Raw genomic sequence first — 23,683 nt, 5'->3', positions numbered from 1 at the left:
ATTATACAGTTTATCTTTTTACTGGGCACTCTTTTTCATCATTTGATGTGTTTTGAGCTGAATTTATAACCCCTTTCTGCTCCATTGCAAGAAAGATAACATTTGCCTTTGTTTGTGGATCATTCAGGAATCAAAAATGGAACTCAAGCTTTATAATTTTATAGAAAAGTAGTATTAGTATAGATTTATTTTTGGTGTAGCATAAGGTGATTTCTGTGATTTTCTTAGAATTAAAAAACTAAGACGACTTTAACAGTAACCTAAATTAGTATTTGTTGATCTTTTCTTTTCTCCATGTCTAATTTTATATGTTTATTTATTTGGTGGCTGGCCAGTACAGGGATCTAGCTGGCCAGTCCATGTCTAATTTTTATTTTTAAAAATTTCTATTCCTTTATCCCTGAAATTCTTGTCTGTCTCTCTAGGGAGATGTGCCTTAAGAACACTGATATACGAAAGACAGTCTATCTCTTCATATATCCATCAGTAAAGAACTTTATTTACAGTGATTATAGCATAAAAACTACAGATAACTCTTTTTTTGCTATCTAAAATTTAAATTATAATATTGAATATGATGTTCCAAATCAAACATGATCCACCCTCAACTTCCAGGGATTCTGTTATGGTCAAGAATCACTGGTCTGAATCAAACCTTCATTTTATAGTTAAGAAAATTGAGACATAGAGAAGTTAAAGAACTTCCTCAAAATCACATTGTGAAGTAATGACCAATTCAAGTTTTGATTCATAGCACAATGTTCTTTCACTTAAGTTTGTTGCAAAGTGGAACTTGAGGAAAAATAGAATTTTAGAATAGAAATGGAACTAGAAGTATTTCTCTCCTATTAAGAACACTCTCTTCAACCAGATTAAAATTCCTTGGTCTATGTGTGTTAATTTGATCCTGAACTACTAAAAGCACAGAAAATTAATTTACCTTTTGTAAAGAAATCCTACTCCTCCAATCATTCCCTCCTTCTACAGTGCCTCTATGATAGAAAATGGTTACAGAATTCTAAATTCTATTGTTGGAAGCTTTTATAATCTCAAGGAATTTTTCCAGGCACAAAGAGTACAAACTATCCCAGTGGCAACATATAAGTTCTGTGTTGTCCTATCAAAAACAGCTGATAAATCATTCCCTGGTCTCTTCAGGACACCTCTCCTAATCAGCTCAACCATGAAGATAGCAACTTTCTCAAACTAGTCACATGAATAAGTTATTGTTAGAATTTTTCATGCCAAAAATTAGAGTGATAGTAATTGCAGAGAGTATGGAATGACAATGCCTTTCAATGGATTCACAGCAAATTTCAAATTGCTACAAGGTAAAAGGGAAAATCTTCCTACAGATTAAAATTAAGAGATAGGAAACCATGTATGAAGGGGGAAAAAAGCAGTTCAACAGGAATAATGGCAATGTTTCCTAAGACCTAGTTCTACTGAGTAATGCACAAGCAGAAATAAAATCACTATTAGAGTAAGGTGAATGAGGATTTTATTTGTTTGAAGTACATGAAACATTTTAAAGAACACTAAATTTGTAAACTAAGAGACAGCTCTTCCATACATTCAGCCCTACAGATTCTCTCTCAACATATTTTACTTTAAACTCCAGGACTCAGTTTCCTCGGGTGTCTAAAAAGAAACTTAAGCTAGATAGTAGGTTTCCTCAAGCTATAAAATTTGTTTCCATATAGCAAATTAATTTCTAAATAGTAATTGCTAAATATAGCCTTCAAAAAAAAATCACATCAGGAAAAGAAGAACAATATTGGTAATAATAACAACTTGCTAAAAATAATGGCCTGTATCTCTTAATTTGTTCTGATTAACAGTAGTAAGTTAGCAATTGTGAAATGAAGGTGAATTTATCAACTTTAAATGGAAATCCAGACCATAGTAGTATTATAGAAATGATTATAATACCTAGCTATGTTGACATGATTTATGAAGGACAGCAACATAGTAATGCTTTTTTCCTTAGAAAATGAAGGAAACATTTATTTTGGAAACAAGTTCACACAAAGATTAGAGGTAATAACAGCAAGACTAAATTTCCTCTGGGCAGGACATACATGAGATATATACAGAATGGTCATTTTCATTTATATTTCACTCCCATGAAACAAAGTTATCTTCATCACTCTTAGCATAGGTTTGTTTTTAATGCTGTCAAATTTTGAGATGACTATATCCCAGAATACACTACTTAGTGGTGTCATTTAGCTCATTCTTTCTCATTATCAGACTTGGAAAGGCAGCATAGTATAATGTGGTGGTTTTCAAAAAAACTTTTTTAAAAAAGTAGAAACATTGTCTTGAAACAAATTATATAACAGATACAAGTAGAACAGCTCTGACCGAAGACAAAGGGGGATGCAGAGCTTACCATATTGCAGCCTCGCCTTCTCCCTGAGGTGGCTTCCTGAAACTCTGGGGCTTCCAGAAAGACAGCCGCCATACCTCCGTTGTGCTAGAAAACACATGGGGTTTTGAGTCCCCCGTAACTGGGTTTAAGTCCCAATTCTACACCTTGTAAGCTGTGGAATGCTGGGAGAGTTACTTAATATCTTTGAGATTTTACACTCATGTATGTGTGTAAAGGGGTTGAGGATAATAACTAACATTACTATTTAGCATATCAATATATATCAGTTCACTTCACTTTTGTTTAAAATTAAACTTAAAACAATTTGTCTCATCATCTAAAAAATGGGCATAACAGCCGTTTCCAGACATAGGCCTCCCAAAATTCAGGTTTAGATATTTCCAATTTGGCTCAGGTGTCTTTTCCTCTCTCAGGTTATTAGTGTCAAGTTTCTTCTTGTCCCAGGGGTTCTAACTATGGCTTACTACCATCCTTATTATATCTCGTTAACTCTTGATAAACACACACACAAATCAGCGGTTTATTATGAAAACTCTGTATAGTGAATGTGCCATGGTTCTCATGTTTTTTTTTCCTAGACAAAGGAAATAAAAATGAGTAAACTTGTGGTTTTAAGTTTCAAATAGGACTATCAAAACTGTTCCTTCACATTACCTTTTATTAGGCAGGTCACTGATATTTTTACCTTGGAGGACATTCTTTCTTTTTTTTTTTAATCAAACTTGATTATATTTTCCCCGGAACTTATATAACTATTTAGTTTCCTCAAAGCAAGACAAATATGTTTTTTTCTGATATAGCATTTGTTGGCTTGTTTTAATACTCCCAGCTCTTAATCTTAAGATGACGAGGGTGGATGGAGGATATAAAGACAATGTACAAGTAAAAAGGAGACGATATTTTGATTATTTTTTGGCAAATGCATTCATACTGATGATTATTCATTCAAGCACATTGGAGGCAATATTTACTGATCTTTCTTGGCCTTGACATGATATGTATAATCTCCCAAAAACTCTCTAGTTTTTTGTCATGATGTTTAAGAGTAAGGGCTCTGGAGATAGGCTCTGTGAGTTAGAATCCTAGCTCCACTACTTACCTTGTGCAAGTTACTTAACAAATCTTGATGTTATTTCCCTCATCTATGGAATGTGGAAAAACAATTTGTCCCACCATTTAATAGTCTCTACCTCAGAGGGCTGGTGTGAGGATTGAGTGAGTTAAAAATGTTAAAAACTTAAAATATTGTCTGGCACATAGCAAGCACTCAATCAATATTATCATAATTTATATTTGTGAACTGGTGTCCATTCTTATTCATCAAGAATCATCAGATGAGCTCCTATTCTATGCCAGGCATAGTGATAGACACCTCAGTTACTAAAATAAATCATCTATCATCCCTACCCTTAAGAGCTTACAGCAGAGTAGAAAGAAAAAGACTTGCTGCTTTAACACACAGGTTCTTAACTTGAATAGGATTCAGGGAGTCTGTGAACTTGGATGAGAAAAAAAAAATTACGTCTTTATTTATACCAACGTCTAACTGAAATTTAGCATTTCCTTCAGCTACTAATACAGGCAACAAATCACAGTAGCATTAGTGGTGCCTGTGGTTTTGTTAACAAGAGAAATCACAGATATTTTTATATCACATTACAGTTCTTGCAAGTATCCATAGTATTATTTATCCTCATCACGACTTTGAAAGTTTGATAGTTATCATATCAGACTGACTTACTGCTAGATCTTATTTAATACATTCATGAAGCAGCATTTATAGCACTACATCACAACTTTAGTTTTTGCTATTTTGGTATCAGTATTTTATTGTAATTGTTTTCCTTTATAATCTGATCAATTTTAAACTTACGCATAAAAAAGGCATTCATAGACTTCACTAGACTACAAAGAGGTTCTAAAATAATGTTTAAAATCCCAGCACCAAAGTCTTTATAAGGTAAAGGACAGGCACTAATGAGAGAGTGAACAGGAAGGAATACAAAATGACTCTTTTTTTTTTTGGTAAGAGAAATTTGGTGGCCCTTAGTTTTTAAAAGAAATGAACTTAAAAACAGCCATATTATTGTCCTTTATTAAGGATAACTTTATTCTGATTACAAAAAAGCATAGAAATTGGAGTTAGAAAACCTGGTTTCAAGTCACAGCTCTGCCACTAAATGAGCAAGTCACTTAACCTCTCAGCCTTTTTTGTCAGCTGTAAAATGGAAATAATGCCAGCTTCACAGGACCATTATGAAAAAGTGAGATAATATCCATAAAATAACTGTAAGGTAACTGTAAGGTGTTAAAACAATTACTATTCTTCCTTTCTTACACACATATCTATCTAGTCCTGTGTTAGGAAATATAAAAGAAATAGACAACAGCTTTGCTTTTTAGGAATTTATAGTTCAATTCCACATATGACATGAAGGCAAAAACAAATAAAACCCCTAGAAGTTAATTCAAATTCAGTGTAAGGTAGAGGAATTGATAGTGAATTGGCATCACAAATCTCAAAAACAGTTGTCACCCCAAATTTAGAAATAACAACGAAATAAATAAGCTAGTCACACATGGGACTAACCCTGAGATGATCTGTAAATGTTTTGCCTATCTGATTAAGAAGACTGTAATGTAACTAAGATAATCACTCAATTAATTCTAATTTATCCAAGGTAATAAAAAATTTTCAATGTTCTACATACATTCTAAACAAAGGAGAATCCAAACGTGAGAATTTATTACTATGCTTCTTTTATAGCATGGTTGGCTTTGATTTTCATGACAAGCATTAGTTAGCTACTGCACATCCATGCCTATGCCCATGCCCAACCCAAGAACACTACCATGGTGTTCTGAGAGGAAATAACCTCCAAGAACATCCCAACTCCCTTAGCTCCATTTCTCTGTTCATAATAGATTTATTATAATCTATCACTTGTTTTCTCTCATTGTACCTGTTCCTCCATTTCCTCTTCCCCCCAAAATAAGAGAACCCTGTACAAATGATGAAGACCGGTCATTTGGGCAGTTATATTTAGTGTTCATAAGTTAGCGTTCTGGTTTATAATTTGATATTTTGTGATTTGCTTAGTGTGATTTAATTCTCAGACCCTGATTGAATTGATGAAACCTCATTTTCTGATCCTGTACAGCTGAAGACTTTTACAGTTTAAGCAGTTAGTCTGAAGACTTTTGAGCAGTTTACAAAGATCTAAAAACCCACAAACCTCTGTTGGGTGGCATTAATTAGAGAAGGCTTATTTCAGAAATCTAAAAAACAAAAAAAACCCACCTCTTTTTGTGGGGGGAAATAAAAAAAAAAGAGAGAAAGTACAGTGAATAGTATAATGAACAAGAGAGCATTCTAAACTTTTTTTCTGAATATAAAATATAGGCTATCCTTAAAAATCAGCAACAGTTATACCTAATTTCAGATGTGTTCTTGAAATGCCAAATTTTATATTAAATGCATCATTTGTAGAGCTCACTTTCTTAAGGAGCAAATGCTTTGATAAAATCAGTACTTTAGATATTTAAATAACCATTCCAAAGATAACTAGTTTTGTAAACAACGTGAATAACATTCCAAAGACATTTGTTTTGGAAACAGTGTTTTGCAGTTAATTATAGAGAACGCAAAGTAGACTTATGAAAAATGCTATTGAAAGTATGAAATGGTTCTATAGGCTTATAGGTTGGCATTTCTGAAGATAATGTTTCATTTTAATGTAACATAAGATCACAGTATTTGAATTGGAAGAACATCTTTAGAGAACACCTCGTCCAACCTGAAGTTCAAATCTTCGAGTATTATTAGCTCAACTCCAGACCAACTTGTACCAGGACAGAATCGGGCCTATGCATTTATCTGAAGACCCGCAAAATATCGGATTCCCTTTCAAGCTTTTGAGCGCAAAATGAATAGATTCTCAAGAAGACTGTACGTACTTCTAAGAAATCACCCAGTTTATTCCTCTGACCACTCCCATGGTGTCTGGGGGGGAAAGCCCAATATCTAGGCTTTGCTTTCATCGTGTTGAGAAGCCAAACCACTCTCAGTAACGATCCTGAAGTCTCTCAGCACCTACAGAAAATAGTTTTCCTCCTTTCTAGAAGACATCCCCGCAACCATATAAGTTGCTCCCTTTGGTGGGGTCCAGCCGCATCCCACGGCAGCAGTAGCAACACTTTTGCTGTGCCGCGTGGGATTCGGCCATGGGTGGCTTGGGGCACGTGGTAAAGAGGCGACAGGGGACGCGATCAGCGCCCCGGGATCTCTCAGCTGAGAAGCGACCACGACCGTGGGCACGCCGACCCCCAGGTAGGCCCCTTCCCGGGAAGTTAGAGACTCGATGAACTGTAGTGGATCTCACTTCATTTAACAGGCCCCTCGCCCCCAGATCCTCAGAGGCCCGCCTCTCTTCAGGGGTCCTGTACCCCCCTGGGGGCGGTGACTGACGACGCTCAGAAGGCGAGAAACGGCTCCCTAAGCCGCTCGCTGGGTCCCTCTCTCCCCACAATGCACCGGGGCCAGCAGGAAGGCCGCTCCGACCCCTAATTTTCCCGCGAATTCAGTTCAAAGAGGCTGCCGGGCCCGCGATCGGCAGCGCGCACGGGCCAACCAAGCCGCGCCTCCGCGAGAAGCGCCTCCGCGTGACTGACGGGGGAATCCGCGGGCCAACGGGCTGGGCGGCCGGGCGGCGCGCGCTCCCGCCGGCCTATCAGAGCGCCGGGCGGAGGACGTGGGCGGAGCGAGGCCAGGGTAGGGTGAGCGGCCTCCGAAGCGGAGCGGGGCTCTGAGGAGACACTTTTTTTTCCTCCCTCCTTCCCTCCTCTCCTCCTCCCTTCCCTTCCCCTCTCCTCCCCTCTCTCCTCCTTCCCCCCTCGGCCCGCCGGAGCCTGCTGGGGCGAGCGGTTGGTATTGCAGGCGCTTACTCTCCGGGGCCGCCCGGCGGGTAGCTGGCGGGGGGAGGAGGCAGGAACCGCGATGGCGCCTCAGAAGCACGGCGGTGGGGGAGGGGGCGGCTCGGGGCCCAGCGCGGGGTCCGGGGGAGGCGGCTTCGGGGGTTCGGCGGTGGTGGCGGTGGCGACGGCTTCGGGCGGCAAATCCGGCGGCGGGGGCTCTGGAGGCGGCGGCAGTTACTCGGCCTCCTCCTCCTCCTCCTCCGCGGCGGCGGCGGCGGCGGCAGCGGGGGCCGCGGTGTTACCGGTGAAGAAGCCGAAAATGGAGCACGTCCAGGCTGACCACGAGCTTTTCCTCCAGGCCTTTGAGAGTGAGTGTGTATGAGGCTTTGCGGGCAGCAATACCACTCTTGAAGCATTCGGGGCACCGGACACTCTGCTGAGCCCCCGTCCTTACCCGGAGTCCACTTGGTTTGGGAGTGGAGGGGGAGATGGAAGGGGATGTTCCCAGTTCGGGGATTACGACTCCTGGGGACCCGAAGTCCAGGGCCTTTGGGGGAGGTAGCAGAGGGCGTCCAGGGCAGGTTCTTGGCTCCCCGAAGATTTACACAACAGGTTCGGCACTGGGGGCCCACAGGCTTCTTTTAGATGGAGAGGTTACTGTTGAACTGAGGATGCAATCAGATCCCGAGACTAGTTCTTGTTTTCTTTCATGCCTTTCGTACTCCAGGAGTGCAAGGGTTTCGGTTGTAGGCTTTGAAGGGCAAAACTAAGGGGGATGAGTGTAGTTAAACCGACGAAATTGTCAGTAGTGTAACTTGGTGCTGCACGTTAACGTGGCACCTTTGGATGCTTTAAATCTTTCAAATCTGTGCACCCATTTTATGGGTACGTAAACTGAGACACGTAGTGCTAGTCAGACATTTACTTTTCTGGAGACGACCTTGTCTCAGTTGCGGGGCATTTTCTTATATCAATTTCTGTTTTTAAGGTCTGTTTGGAGGATGAAACTATGACTTAATTTGAAAAGGAGAGCAAGGTGTCTGGAGACAATAGAATTTTTTTTTTTAAATTATGGCTATCAGTTATCTTAACTGTTCTTTAATGAATGTTTTATCCTGATTGTTTTCCTTTTTTGCTTTTGTGTGGCTGTTGTGATTTAGTTGATCTTTAACAGCTAAATATCTTACAGAAACTTGAATTAACTCGGCTCTACCGCCTAATGTCTTTATTTACAATTTTACCGTGGCATATGTTAAGGGCATGGTATCAGCTGTGCTTGAAAAGACATTACATTGTTTAATATCCTTCCTTCATTCTCTCTCATTACTGCTTCATGAAATTCTAATTGGAATTTAATACATGGAATTTCAGTTTTTATTGAAGCGAATATTGAACCTGCTTTGGAGAGATTAGTATTATTCTTTTGATTAAAATATTTTCAAAAACCTGGAAAGGCTTTTTAAAATTGGAAATATGATGGAGAACTGAAGAGTAGTGGCGACAGTAAACATACTTGTTAGTACCCCTTCTAAAATATCTCATCTCCTTTTAGTTTAATTTGAAACTAAAACTAAACTAACTGAAGATGAAGTGGAAATTTTAAAGTTCTTTCTAAAAGTTATGAGAAGACAAGTCCTGCAGGAAAGATTTAAATTAACTGTCTGCTTTCAAATATGTCCACCTTGGGGAAGTCAACTGTCATTAAGATCTACATCTGGTCACAAAACAATTTGATTCTTCTCTAATATTGATCTCAGGAATATTTAAGTGCTTTAATGTAATTATTAATATAGTTATTCATATTTAGTTTATTTTGATTCAGCTTTATTTAAAGAAACATGATTAGGGGATCGCTGGTTAACTCAGTTGGTTACAGCATGGTGTTATAACACCAGGGTCAAAAGTTTGGATCCCCATACCTGCCAGCCACCGAAAACTAAAATAAAATTTTAAAAAATAAAGAAATGTGTACTAATATTTCATTAATGTAAGTGGTATGATGGTATATGTATATATTTTTCATCTTTAAGTTCTTTGTAACAAATTTTAACTTTTTTTTTTTTTTTTTTTGTCTTATTTGTGACCGGCACTCAGCCAGGGAGTGCACTGGTCATTCCTATATAGGATCCGAACCCGCGGCGGGAGCGTCGCCGCGCTCCCAGCGCAGCACCCTACCGAGTGCGCCACGGGCTCGGCCCAAATTTTAACTTTTTTAATTCATCTAATTCTAACCATTAAAAAGACTGCTTCGGGAATCTGTCACTGGTAAAAAAAAGATGTGAGGTAGTTTTACATATTGAGGTAATACATTGAGCAAAATAGAAAAAATTTAAAATATAGTTAGAAATATTGAGAATTTTAGCTGCAACTTGTGTTTGTCTTTTTTCAATATTGACTGAGTTTGATCATATCTGTATTAGGATGTCTGGGAAATAGTTTTATTCTGCTTTGGCTGGTTACTGTACAAATTTTTTAAATGACCAATTAAGTGAAATTTGTAGCTTGTTTGGCATGTCAGATCCAACTACATCTCAGCTATGTTTTGGAAAGAGATGAGTTATAAGTAGTTTAAATTAGCTACATTAAATGAATATAACTACTACTATTCAGTTCTGCACAGCAACAATAGCTACTGTAGGAAGGTGTAAGAACAAGATTGTACAGTACTTTAAGTTTAAAGGTAGATGAATTTTGTCAATGTATGCCATAGATTGAATGTCTTTTGATCTTATTGTACATACTAATTTTCTTGGTGTAAATATTTAGTATATGATTTTCATAACAGGTAGTTGGTTTGTATTGGTTATAACATGGGCTCTGTTAATATTTTCCTGACACGTTAAGTAACAAGTAAATTTAGATGATGTTTGGGTTTTGTTTCCTGTTACCTAGAACCAACACAGATCTATAGATTTCTTCGAACTCGAAATCTCATAGCGGTAAGTAGTCAATGAAATTCATTAATATTATTTCTTTCTTATAACTTCATCTGTATTTAATTTTAATATTTTTAAAACTTTTTTTATAGCCAATATTTTTGCACAGGACTCTTACTTACATGTCTCATCGAAACTCCAGAACAAACATCAAAAGGTACATTTTATTAATCTTATTTCAAGCTGATCAAACCATGTTAAATTTTTGTTTTAAAGTACCATTTCCAGATAAAGATTAAATATGAAAACTGAAGTGAGAGTGACTGGTTGAATTGGTTACAAAGTGATTTTTAATAGTATCATTTTTGTAAATCCCAGTTTATTACTAGTTTTTTTCCTAATAGAAATGATTTAGTAGTGAAGTGAATGAAGTGATTTTACTGACTCATGTTTTTACTTTGTGGCACTAGTTTTTTTCAAGTTTGGTAGAAGTTGAAGATTTAAATGCTTAGTGTAGGGCGCAGGGTAACTATATTTGATACATAAAATTTTAACAGTTAATTTTTGAATATTTCTTATATACCTAACAATAAAGAATTAGCTTCTATAATGATAGGTTCAGAAAGTCTCATTTATGTCTTTGGTGGTGGTCTTACTGAAGGGAAAGACTTTTGAAGTCAAAGGATGAATGTTCTTAAAAAACAAGAAGTCTTAATCATCTGGTCTTAAAGTGGAGTCAGGAGGTATGGGACAGAGCTTATTTTTGCTGTGTAATATCTGGCACTTAACCATATGTAATTATGGAATGCAAGTTTCTTGTCCTAGGTGCAAGATTATATTTTTTTAGCATATCAAGTGAACAGATTTAAATTTAAAGGAGAGAACTTCCATTAAGCATTTGGTGTTGTTGTAGTCTTGTCTTAGTGAAACCATTAACCTATCTCAATATACTTTGAAACTAAACTCCTTAGGAGAGTCCTATTGGTTATTAAGTAGGTGTCATGTTTCTATAGCAAGACATAGTTGAATTTTGTAAGATACATATAGGTTTATTTTGAAGGGTAGAAATGTTAAAACTGTTTGCCTTTTGGCAATCTTTCTGAGTCTAGAGAGAGAGAGAGCATGTGATACTTGAATTTAGTAGGTGAAAATTGCTAAGGACCCAAGTAACTAGGAAGGAGGAAACAGGCAATAGAATTAGATTTGTCAGTTCTTTATCTATCTATTCCATTATTTGATCTATGCCAGGGTTCAGCAAACTTTTCTATAAAGGACCAGATAATAAATACTTTATCTGGAGACAAAATTGAGGATATTATGTAGATAATTAATATAAAAAGAAAGAAAAATGTCCATAAATTTTTTATTGATGAAAATCAAAATAGAACAATATGAAGTATAATACTTGTAAAACAAGCCTACTATTGAGAAATGTAGAATTCGTTTATTTTTGTGGGGCGGGTGTAATAACATTTTGCTTAATTGGGGTTCAGAATTAGTATTCTCTGCCATATCAACTGCTAATGTTTGTCTGTAAAAACCATTCTTAGCTTGTGGGCTGTACAAAAATAGGCAGTAGGCCAGATTTGGCCCATGATCCTCAGTTTGCTGACCCTTGATTTATTCTATAAAACTAGGAAAATTTGATTAAATGAAATTCTCTCCTCCCCCCATTACAGTCTTTTTAATATGGAAGGTCAGTTAAGTTGTTACCTAGGATACTGCCCGATTTTAATTTTATTTATTTATTTGGTGGCTAGCCTGTACGGGGATCCAAACCCCTGACCTTTGTGTTATAAAGACACGCTCTGATGATTTTAATTTTAAAAGTGATTTATCTTAAAATAAGTTTGAAGGGCTGGCCGGTTAGCTCAGTTGGTTAGAGCACAGTTTATAACATCAAGGTCAGGGGTTCAGATCCCTGTACAGACCAACCACCAAAAAAAAAAAGAAAGAAATAGGTTTAAGTTAATCCATAAACAAACAAAAAAATACACATTTAAAATCTAAGTTCATTATTTTCCTGTCATGTTTGTTTATTAGACTATATGTCTGATTGTGGGATATGTTTCTGTTGTCTGACAGTGGGTGGAGATAGTTTTTAAAGCTTGGTAGTAGAAACTGATTTTCTTAATTAATTATTGCCCATTAGGTTTTAAAAATATTGTCTTTGAGGAATTTTGAAGCAATTTACCATCCAAAAAGCATTTAAATCCCACTTAGTTTATTTCTATACAAAATGCATAGCAACTGCTTAATTCTGTTATTATATACCTGACTTTATATATAAGACATTAAGACTAATTTTTAACAAATTATATAGCACAACTGATATCTTCAAATGAATGCTGTCATCTTCAAAGTAGTTGGTGACTTTAGAAGGTGGCAAATTTAACCCAGTGATTGTGGTCTTTTCTCAAAATGATTTTGAATGCCTTTCTTACTATTAACAACAATGTAATATCCATTGTTGGAATAATCATGTCACTTCCTTTAAAGTCATGCTCTCAGTTTTAATATTAATTCTGATATATTTGTTAAACTCATCTTGTACTGTAGTCTCACTTCTTGGAGGTATGCAAATTCTATAGGCTAACACTATTCTGACATAGTAGAAATACTGGTGAAGAGAAGGGCATCTTTTACTGAATCCATTTTATTAGGTTTCATGTAAGCTGTTTCTGAACCCTCCTAAGAAAATTTCCTGAAATGTCTTGAATTTTTAAAATATTCTCCTTTTTGATGACCTTTTGATAACCATTTCCCTTGTTAAATCTGAGCTACAGTAGCATTACCTTTTCTAAAGAACAGAAATACTTGATGTTGGAGGAGGGCTTCTTTTGTGTAGTTGCTTATGTGGTTTGTCTTTTTTTTTTTCTAAGGAAGACTGGGTTACCTTTATGATCTTACCTATTTCACGTGATTGTTAATATTCAGTTCCTCTGTTCACTTTTATATACAACTTCATAATGCTGGAAGAGATGAACCTTGGGCCTTACAGTCATACCTTTCTTTCTACAGATAGAATTTCTTCTTAATCATTGCATAAAAATAAACAAGTTTCTGGTAACTTCACAACGCTCCTTAGTAATAACTTTCAGTATTTATACTGAACAGTTCTTTGTAACTAGCCTAGCAGAGTCCTACGTTTTTCTTCTTTATTCTCTCTTATCTGTGGAGATTGAAAATGCATTGCACTTCTTACTGTGCTCTATTGGATGAAACTTTAATATAGATTTTAGTAACTCTAAAGGTAAAGAGAGAAACTTTCTTTTTTTTTTGAATCTTTTGTTAATGGAAGCTATTTATTCACCTGAAACATAGATAGTATCAATTCTGCTCTTCCTATCAGTATTTTACTGTAATATATTTGCATTAACATTTCTCTACTAATAATTTTTATTATAGTAGTAGAGTACAATAGCTGTTTTTGAGGAACAAGCATATTGGTAATTTGTAGTATCTGTATTCAAGCATTATAAAATACTAAGTTAATGTGGAAAACGTTAAGCTTTCAATTCCTATTTGAAGAGAATACATGAGTATAAAGAAAAATATTTGTTTCTGATTGACTAGTTATATGTAGGTTTAGATTTTTAGCCTCTATCTGTAGGGCATATCACAGACCACCTTAAGAACTAAGATGAGGCCTGTTTTACAATCCATTCATTCTTTCATTGCTTTGGGAGATTATACTTAAAGTTTCTATATTATGGAAAAATTACTTTTTTCTCTTAAACGTGTCAAGTTAAAAGCTATGAATTTTATTATGATTTGATGGGTATGTTCCCTGACTTCAAAAAATTTTCATGAAGTCGACAACCCATCTTTTTATGTGACATTTAGGCTATATTATCTCTGAGGATGTCTTACGAACTTCAGATATATTTTATAGAATATCCGTTTTTATGAGATGGTGCTAGCTATATTTGTTGGATTGCTTAATAGAAGTAGGAATGTTTCAAAATATACATAATTTGCATTTGTTTGGCTCAGTTCAACAGATGCTTGAATACCTACCAAGTATAAGGCACTATGCCAAATACTACATGGCTTTCCTTGAAGAAAAGCAATCACTGCCCTTCAGGAGTTTATAATCTAGTAGGAGAAATAAAATATTTATACAAGTTACACATGTAGGAGATTAAATGTCAAAATAAATATAAACCAAATGCTGTAGGTAAGGAGAAATCACTCAGGTTTGGGAATGATTACAAAAGGTTTCATGAAAAAGTTAGCATTTGAGATGGGGCTAGAAGGCTTGTCTGCTGTAATGTAATGTAGTGGCTAACCAACCATAATTTTATCATACTAAAAATCAAAATTAGATTTCCATCTTGACCATTATAGTGACAATAAAGTATAATTTGTTTGTTTTTGCCAGTTGAGAAGTGATTATTTTGTTTATCTGTTTCTTCCAGGAAAACATTTAAAGTTGATGATATGTTATCAAAAGTAGAGAAAATGAAAGGAGAGCAAGAATCTCATAGGTAAGATAACCTATCAGTTTACATTAAGTGATATCCTTGAGGAAAGAGGAAAAATTGTAGTGATCATTTCCTTTGTGATCACCTCAATATCATGAGGAGTTAGAAGGAACCTTAGAGGTCAGTTGGTCCAAAGTCCTACACAAGTCAAGAATTAACTCCTGTAGCATCCCTGGCAGAGAATCCTTAAGGCTCAGCTTGGATACCTCCAGTGTTCGGGAACTTGCTGTTTTGTAAGGCAGTTGTATTCATATTGTTTATCTCTATTACTAGTTTCTTGCATTTTGAATCAAAGTCTCTGTAACTTCTGCAGTTGATCTTAATCCTACTGTCTCATCTAGGGAGGGATGGAGACTTACATTTAAGGTGTACTTACTATGTCCTAGGTGCTATGGCAGGTGCTTTACAGTATCACATTCTCTTCTACGTAATCATCCTCAAATATGAGAGTGGCTCTCTTTTTTCCACCTTTTCCTTCCCAGTATTAAATCTCACATGCAAAATATTAATAACTATTTTATATTTGAAATATGCTTCTCCTATGATATTTCAGAAACTTGACCTTTGGATAGAATCTACTTATTGTATTTACATGTATACCCAGAACAATCCCTAAATGTTCTGACTAGCCTAAAATCTGCCTACTCTAGACAGTATGCTTTCATTTATTCTTTGATGTGTCAACTAAAGAAAATTGGATATTATTCTAAAGAGAAACAGGAACTTGGGTAATGTTTGTTTATTCATTGACTACTTTTAAGGAGAATGCAGAACTAAACATGCTAGATTTTTTTCAAAAATGGAGTTGGAGAAATTTTAAGTGTTTTTTTTTCTTTTCTTTTGAATTTTTAAGTCTTACCAGTTTACATAGGATATACACTTATCTAATCTTACCAGTTTAGATAGGATATACACTTAGCGGTGCTTCTTTTATGTTTTCTCATTGTTTTAGTGACTGATAAGAGACTAAAAGTCACTTATATTTTAAATTTTAAATTTGGCTTTTGAATTAGGTGATTTTGTTACTTGAATTGTGAGATCACTTTAAATTTTATATCTTGCAATCTCATGGGATTGAAGTGTAATTTATGTTTCCATATGTAGGTAATCCTGACTTGTAAATAATTTGTAATAGTCCATGCTAGAAGCTGAGATCCTAAATCTTTAACTAGTCTGTCTGTTACTGCCCAAGGCATACCCTATGACACAGAACTGAGAATATTCCCAGTGCACACACATTCTGTTCGTTGCTTGAATTTGTATTCCAGATCTTTGTCTGATCAGATACCCTGGACAGAGCTCATGGGATCTTCAGGGCCTTTTTTACTTAAAGTATAGACTGTAGTCAGAGCCTGGTCTGACCTCCCTGCTTCTTTTTCCTGATCACCTTAATAGTTTGCCCTCTAGGCCTTTCTGGGTTCAAATGAGAAGGAAGAATGAACCAGCAAGAAGAAGAAAACTTGACCCTTTTCTTTATCTTACCCATCAAGGTTCTGTGTTCATCACTGCTAAACTCTACTGCTGTCTCATTGTGACACTGGCTTTCATAAATATTACAGAGCTTCCATAAGAGTGGGTGTTGTGAGGGAGATATATTGGTCAGTTCTCTCTGAACAATTGTTTCTGTAATAATCTTGTTCCTTTTGATTCAGTGGGTTCAACAGCAACTCATAGAAACATCAGAGGATTACATAAAATTCCCGCTTGTAATTTCGGAAGACAACATTTTCAATATTAGAGTCTGGCTGGGACCCATAAATTGGACATTTCAAACCCCCAAGATTTTAATAATGCTCCCGGAGGTCCTGGTATAAATTAGGAAAAGTGCTTCATTTTAAGTTTACCCTCAAGACCCTATTTTATTAAGTTACTTCAGTGTATTTCTCGTCTTAATTTTAGCAAAATCCTGTTCTACTAAACTTATCACAGAGTTGTAAAAAGTACCCTAGACATCAGTATAATGCCAGTACTGTAAAACGTGGCTTGTAAAATCTGTTGTCAAATTCTTTTTTAAAAGGGAACAAAACAAATCTTTGTTGTTCCATGACATTAGTTAAAATTAAAGAAGTTAAAATTTTAAATCATATACAAAAATATCACTTTGTACCATCTCAGACATAGGGCTCTCATTCAGTTTGATTGGATCCTGGAGCTATTCAACAGCTGTAGACTGGGGGTCTTCCAATGAGATTTATATTCTCCCCCCCCCGCCTTTGGCAGCTGGCTTTGATCTTTATGTTCTTTTAGCACTTCCACAGTTGTAATATCTTTACTCCCAAGTCCAATACATTTCATTCCTCCAAAGTTCAAGGGGAATATCAAGAAACACAGAAAGCACATAGTACTGCAGCCCAAAAGTTATCAGTCAAATGCCTGAACTAATTATGACATTTGTAGTGACTTGTTAGTAGAAGGAGCTGATAGAAAAAGGAAAAACATGGGACATTTCATGGTTTTTACTTCTCTGAGGTATGATTCAATTCTTGACAATAGTCCAGAATTTTTATTTGTAACCTTAAAACTCAATAATAAAGTCTACCATGTATGCAGGTCGTTTCCTTTCTTGCAGAGTGGCTTCTGAAAACTCCAAAGCAATTAGCAAATTTTAGAAACTCATCATAAGTCACATCACTAGTTCCCAAGTTTTTTCTGATGTCTCTCCTTGTTTTTTGGTGTGGTTATATATATTTAAAATATCTTTATTTTCTTTTTAGAATGTCTGATGTAATGCCTTGTATCCTCTGCAGCCCTTGTCTCTGATATTCCAGTTTTGAATTTATTATGGATTTTGACCAAACACTGTGGCTTATTAGAATAAATCTCTTGCCTTCCTGTAGTTGTCCATCCTAGCAGGATCCCAGAGGTTTCTTATGCTGTCAGTCATACTAGTTTTGGACTTCTGTAGTCATAATTCTTTTTTTGTTGTTTGCTTTTTTTTGGCACCTGGCCGGTATGGGGATCTGAACCCTTGAACCTGGTGTTACAACACTGCACTCTAACCAACTGAGCTAACCAGCCAGTCCTGTAGTCATAACTCTTGACTTCTAAGTTCATCTCCACAGAGTAAAATGAAAATATTTCCACGATGTAGTTGCTTCCAAAAGTGTTTCCTGGGGCAAAATGAAAAGCAAATGTCTCCTTTCTTTTCTCCTTATTCTTCTTCCATTCCTGGTCCACTGTTAGTAGTTGAAGAAATGCCCTCAAAACTCTTTTTTCTTTCTTTCTTTTTTTTTTTAACTAGAACTTTTATTAGGAATATTTTCAAGCCTGTGTTTTTACTTGGTTGGTAAGGCAAAAAAGTGTCTTTTATCGCTTTTTATGTTTTTGTTAAAAATCTAAGCTTTTGAATTAGTAGTCTTCCTTTTCCAAACATGTCCATTTCTAAGCATCTTTTTGTACAACAGCAAAGTCTGGATCTATGTTTGTAGGGGGATGTGGGGGATTCCCATTTCCTTAGTGTGCTGTATCTAGGTACTATACTAAATCCTAGGAAGTATAATGATGAGCAAAACAGATGAAGACTGTCTTTATAGGGCTTAGGTGTTTATGGGGGAAAGACATATCATATAATAAGTATTATAAAATAAGAGCTAGGAAAGAAAAGTATAGGGAAACTATGAATGTATAAAGCAGCAGAACCAGTTCTCATTTGAGATGTTAGATATGGGCATAATGATGGTCAGGGAAGCCTTCTCTGTAGAAATAAGAAGAAATTTTAAAGATGAATGTAGGAGTAAAATGGAGAAGGAGGATAAGCAGATATGTGGTTTAGATAAAAAGAATATTATGCATACAGCATTTGAGGCCAAGGTAGCCCACTGGAGAGAGCAGGGGGAGTCGTATGAGAGCAGGCTTGAGCAGATGGCCATGGCCAGATGATGCAGGGTCTTGTGGGCTGTTTAAGGATGTTGGTCTTAATCCTAAGAAAATCATTAAATAATTTTAAATAGAATTATTGCATTAATGGGTTTTCCCTGTTCTTCCATTTTGTAGATTTAGCTGCATTTTTAAGTCTTTAAGCTGCTGCTTGCTAAGTTGGTTGTATGTCTTTCCCACCATTAATAAGATCTTACGTCTTCCTTTTTCTCTCTTTTAAAACATTCCTGTCTTAACTATAAGGTTCAAAGTTGTTTTCAAATTGTCATCTTTTCACTCTTGTTTTAGTTCTTTTTTCAGAACCTTGGCCATAAATTTCTTTTTACATATTTGCTCCTGAAGTGCCTCATCACTTGCCATTGAGCATATCTGATTCTTAAAATCTGGTGTTTAAGAACAAATTTTTTTTAATGTTTTTTGTATAATCTTTGGGTTTGTTTTAATCCTTTTATGCTTTTTTCTACAGTACTTCTAGAAGATGATCCTTTTATGTATAATAGACACAAACACACTGTACCCCATTCAACTTTGTCTTCTCACCACAGAATGTTCACTGTAAAATGCTCATGTGCCAAAGCCCTGTATTTTGAGATCCTGGATTCCAGAAAAAACGAGTTTGATGTTGTCATCAATTTCTCAGTTTCATATATCATAGAATAAAATATAAGAAAAGCTGAGTAGCTAACATCTAACAATGTAGATGCCAAGTAGCTTAACAGACTTGTCCTGTTTTGAGGTAATATATCCATGACCCTAGAAATGAAAGCCTTGTGACTGCCACTATCAGATTACATGTATAAATTAGAGGCAATCTTGGTCTCTTTCAGCATAAAAACTTTGGTCCCTCTGTGGAATCTAGCTGTTATTAAAATTTGAGGTTTCTATATGAATCTTGTTTCAAAACAGTAGTCCCTTACAAATTTACTTAACCTCATTCTCCAGACTGCTTCAGAACTGTCGGATGTTTGTGCTTGGAATCTAGCATCCCAAAATTTCAAGTTCTCCATCTCGTTTCTTGTTACCGTGTTGGTTACTTCCTGAAAATATACTGACAGGAAACATATTACACAGATGAACCAAATCCATATGTCTTGTCCTGGTCATCTAAACTAGATCCTTTGTAGCCTAAAACCAAACAGGCCTGACCAACCTTACTTGTTTCTTTTCTTTCTTTTCCTCTGGTACAACCTCATTAATTAAGATGTGGACACTGTAGTCATAAGAGAGGGAAGTTTTCTTTCCCTTCCTTTTTCCTTTTTTTCCTTTTTTGCTTGGAAGAAACCACCTATAGAAAAGATCATTGTTACACTTTATTCTAGGTACATATCAGGGTGTTTACTTTTAAGTGGGGGAGGGGGAATCATGCATAGCAGACCACATTCCCATCTTTTTAAAAAAAATTGGTTAGTGAAGTGTGGAATTCTTTTTCTCAAAGAAAGTGTTATAGTGATGGCTGAATATGCAGGCTATTCCATGTAACATATAACTGCCATTTAAAACAGTGTCTCAAACCATCTGTGGTGAAGGACTTCCTTGTTTGTTTTTAATTTCAAGTCTTTTGTAAATTGATGCTTCTATAAAATACACTGATCACATGCTTGGAGGTTATGGCAATGTTGTATTTCTATAAAAGTTTTTAAAGTCTTATTCTCAATTTCTTATGTTGTTGTGGAATGATAAGTTTCTCTAATGGCCTTAGTTTGCAGACCACATTTTGCATAACACTGATTTAAAATATTTTCTGGGGTAGATAAATGCAAGATATTTCTGACATTGCATGTTAGAACTTAGAATCACATTTCCCAGAAAAACAATGTAAATAATACTATTAGTTCTACAATGTAATTGGCCATGATCCCTGACCTTAAAAAGCTTGTTGCTTTCGGAGGACATTATCTTTATGAGAAGCATTTATTAAGTGCCTTTCTGTAAGACACTGCCAGGTGCTAGAGACACCAATATAATAAAAAGATTTTTGAAATAGAATGTATATGAAAACAGTAATGGAAAAAAGGGGTAAATACAAGTGCTTATAAAGGAAAGAAGTGATCATTAAATTCTGTGAGGGTTGAGGTCTTTGTAGAAAAGAAGAGTACTATGCTGGATACTTATTTTATGCAAACCTCACAATCTTGAGAGAGATGAGGTCCACATTTTATGGATTTCAGGTCACAGCTAATAGCTGGAGCTAGAATTCAAACTTGCATTTTCTGTCTCTGTTTTATCATTCTGTTCTATTTTTCTATATAAGGCTTTAGTGGAATTGACAAGAAATGGGAGCCATATTATAGACAGTTAGATAAAATATTTGGTAGTTGGGGACTCATTAAAAAATTTGCATAAAGAGATGAGAGATAAAAAATGGTGTTTTAATAAAATTAACTAGTAGGTTTAATTGAAGCAACTAATATTCTTCTGTGTGTTTCAGTTATGTTTTGGAGTTTAGCTAATTCTGCTTTGTAAGGTGATATTTATGGAACTTTTTATAGGAAAATGCTAACTATTTTTTTAGTAAAATGCACGTAGATTTTGTAGATGGCTATGCTTTTTAAAAATCAGCTTGAGGCTGGTATGAAGATAGCGAGTTCTCTCAATTGATTGTTCAGTTGCGGATTGAACTGCTTGTTCTCTTCCCCTCCTTCTCGGCGCTTGACTAATCTTAATAATAACAAAATAAAAATCAACTTGAGTATAATTAACATCAATAAAATGTACCTATCTTAAGTATATGGTTTGAGTTTTGAAAATGTATACACTGTATAACCATTGCCACATTCAAAGTATAGAACATATCCATCACCTCAAATAATTCCTTTGTGTTCCTCTACAGTCGATCTCCCCATGAGCTTTTTCTTTTTTTCTTGCTCTGAGATACGGTTTCTGTGTAGTCACATTCGTTCTTTTTGTATATAATTCTGAATTTTGTCACAGTCAAGTGGTGATCACCACAACGAAGTTAAAGAACTCTCCCTTTATCAACAATGCTTCTCCTCCCCATGTGTTTTTAAGAGTATCTGATTCATGTCAGAAAGTGAATAATGTAAAAATGTTTATGTAATATAAGAATTATCTGTTTTAAAGGATCTTGTTATATACCATTTTTGTTCACGTTTAAGTTACCGTTTTTCTTAGTTTTTCCCCTCATATTTGTGCTTTCTAACTTTGCTTGGACTCTTATACTTCTACTTTTCCATAGTCATTTTGTCCTCTACTGATATTCTAGCATACTTTCCTTAGTACTCTGGAAATGCCCATAGAAACTCCCACCCTGTAGTTTTTTAGCAGTTTTGTGGCTTACTTCACTAAGAAGATAGAGGTATCCCCACACCTTCATTGAAATATCTCACTCACTTGCCTTTTATTTCTCTATCTTCGAAAAAGAGTAGTCCTGGTCATATTTACAAGGCTAACCTCTTTATAATATGTCATCATTTCTACTCATTATTTGCTCCTTAATGCTCTCTGACCTCAATGTCTTTCTGTAACTCTGATTATAAAAATGCTTAGATTGTTACCATCATTTTAAAAAAATACAACACCTTTTCCAATCCTTATTGCCCAGTAACTACGATTTACTTTTTTTTCTTCCCCCTAGTAAATTTCTTGAGTGAGGGATCAGTACTGCTTCCCTTTCCCACCATCTGTTGTCTATAAGCCCTGCAAAATCTGGTGTCTGTCTATATCACACTACAGAAACTATAATCTGGAAAATTATGAATGGCTCCTAATCAACAAATAGATTGTTCTTTTGCAGTATAAAGGTAGTACAAAAGCCAGTTGTTTCTGTTTATTCTATCCCATTCCAATAGTTTTTCTATTGTTAATAGATATTTTTAAAATTAAAGGATTACTAATTTAATCTCCCATTTCCTTTTCCATAGCTTCTAAAACTAGAAGTGAAAATGACATGTTGAACCAGTAAATTACAGATCTGTAGCAGATTTGTAATGTGTATTTTACTCTTGATTGAATTATACTATAATGGTTCTGCATCATTTGTTCAGAAGGTTGAATTTCCATAGCTTTAAAATATGCAAATATTTTTGCAAGGATTCAGCTATCCTTATCAAAATTTCCTTTGGAGATGTGGGAAGGGAAACCTGCTACCATGTTATAGGTAGGACACTAAAGCACAGTAAATTATCTGATCTCATTCAGGTGATCTGTTTTTTTTCCTCTCTGGTGGTTTTTGTGTTTTTGCTTTTATTTTTGTGAGTCATGGGGTTTTTTTGTTTGTTGTTTTTTTTAGTTACAATAGCTGGGAATGTTGTTTTGTTTAAATATGTAGACACACTATTTTGGATTCATACTTAACAGAAAGGAAGCATGGATTCATGGCCCTGAATAGCAGTTAAGAATGAGAAAATTAAATATTATAAATTAGCTAAAGTAGCTTTGATTTCAATGTTATATTTTAAAGTCTAGGCTATTTTATTACAGAGCATTAAAGTGATAAAATTTTTTGTTTGTTTTGTTTAGCTTGTCAGCTCATTTACAGCTTACATTTACTGGTTTCTTCCACAAAAATGGTATGTATTTAAGAGTAAATATATTGGCATTTTAATAGCAAAATGCCTTTGTGAATGTAAAAAAAAAGTGGGGTTTTTGGATGTAAATTTATAAAATTATATTTAATGGAATAGATGTTGATTCTGATGTTTTTTGAACTTTAAATTATAAAGGCCGATGATGAAAATTTTAATAAATTGCTTTAGAATTGGAATAGGTGTTGAGTCTCCTAAGTAGAATTCTTTCCACATAAACATTTTGGGTTGATGTTATTGTATCATGTTTAAAAAAAAAAAAAAGAAGTAAAACAACTAAAATAACTGCTACTACCAATGGGATATGTCACTGTGTTAGATAGATATTATACAGAGGAAATTATATACTTTATGTTACCTTAGTAAAAACTGAAAGCATGATGGGAACAGTCAACAGTTGTTTTAAAAATGGATAAAATGCCTGTCAACTTATCTGTTTTTAATTTGTGTATCTATCCTTTAAGTATCATGCAACAGAATAAAACCTTTATTAGAAACATGCCAGGTTGCTTATCCTTGGTATTGTTTAGTAAGAAAGTTTAATAATAAAATGGTTATATTAGGACAGTTTGATAACTGGTCAGGTATTTT

General features: G+C 35.3%; 1 protein-coding gene across 1 annotated transcript in view; it reads left to right on the top strand.

The window, feature by feature from the left end:
- The first annotated feature begins 7,166 nt into the window (after positions 1-7,166).
- Positions 7,167-23,683, top strand: part of SUZ12 (SUZ12 polycomb repressive complex 2 subunit) — a 38,511-nt gene continuing 21,994 nt past the window's right edge. Inside the window, exons 1-5 of the mRNA XM_063110581.1 lie at positions 7,167-7,677; positions 10,202-10,248; positions 10,338-10,402; positions 14,607-14,675; positions 23,028-23,077. Of these exons, the coding sequence (XP_062966651.1) occupies positions 7,392-7,677; positions 10,202-10,248; positions 10,338-10,402; positions 14,607-14,675; positions 23,028-23,077 (517 nt within the window). The 5' untranslated portion in view covers positions 7,167-7,391. The remainder of the gene's footprint in view (positions 7,678-10,201; positions 10,249-10,337; positions 10,403-14,606; positions 14,676-23,027; positions 23,078-23,683) is intronic.

This window comes from Cynocephalus volans, chromosome 10 (genome assembly GCF_027409185.1).
Source record: "Cynocephalus volans isolate mCynVol1 chromosome 10, mCynVol1.pri, whole genome shotgun sequence".
NCBI classification, from domain to species: domain Eukaryota; kingdom Metazoa; phylum Chordata; class Mammalia; order Dermoptera; family Cynocephalidae; genus Cynocephalus; species Cynocephalus volans.
This window is presented reverse-complemented; position numbering and strand designations above follow the sequence as displayed.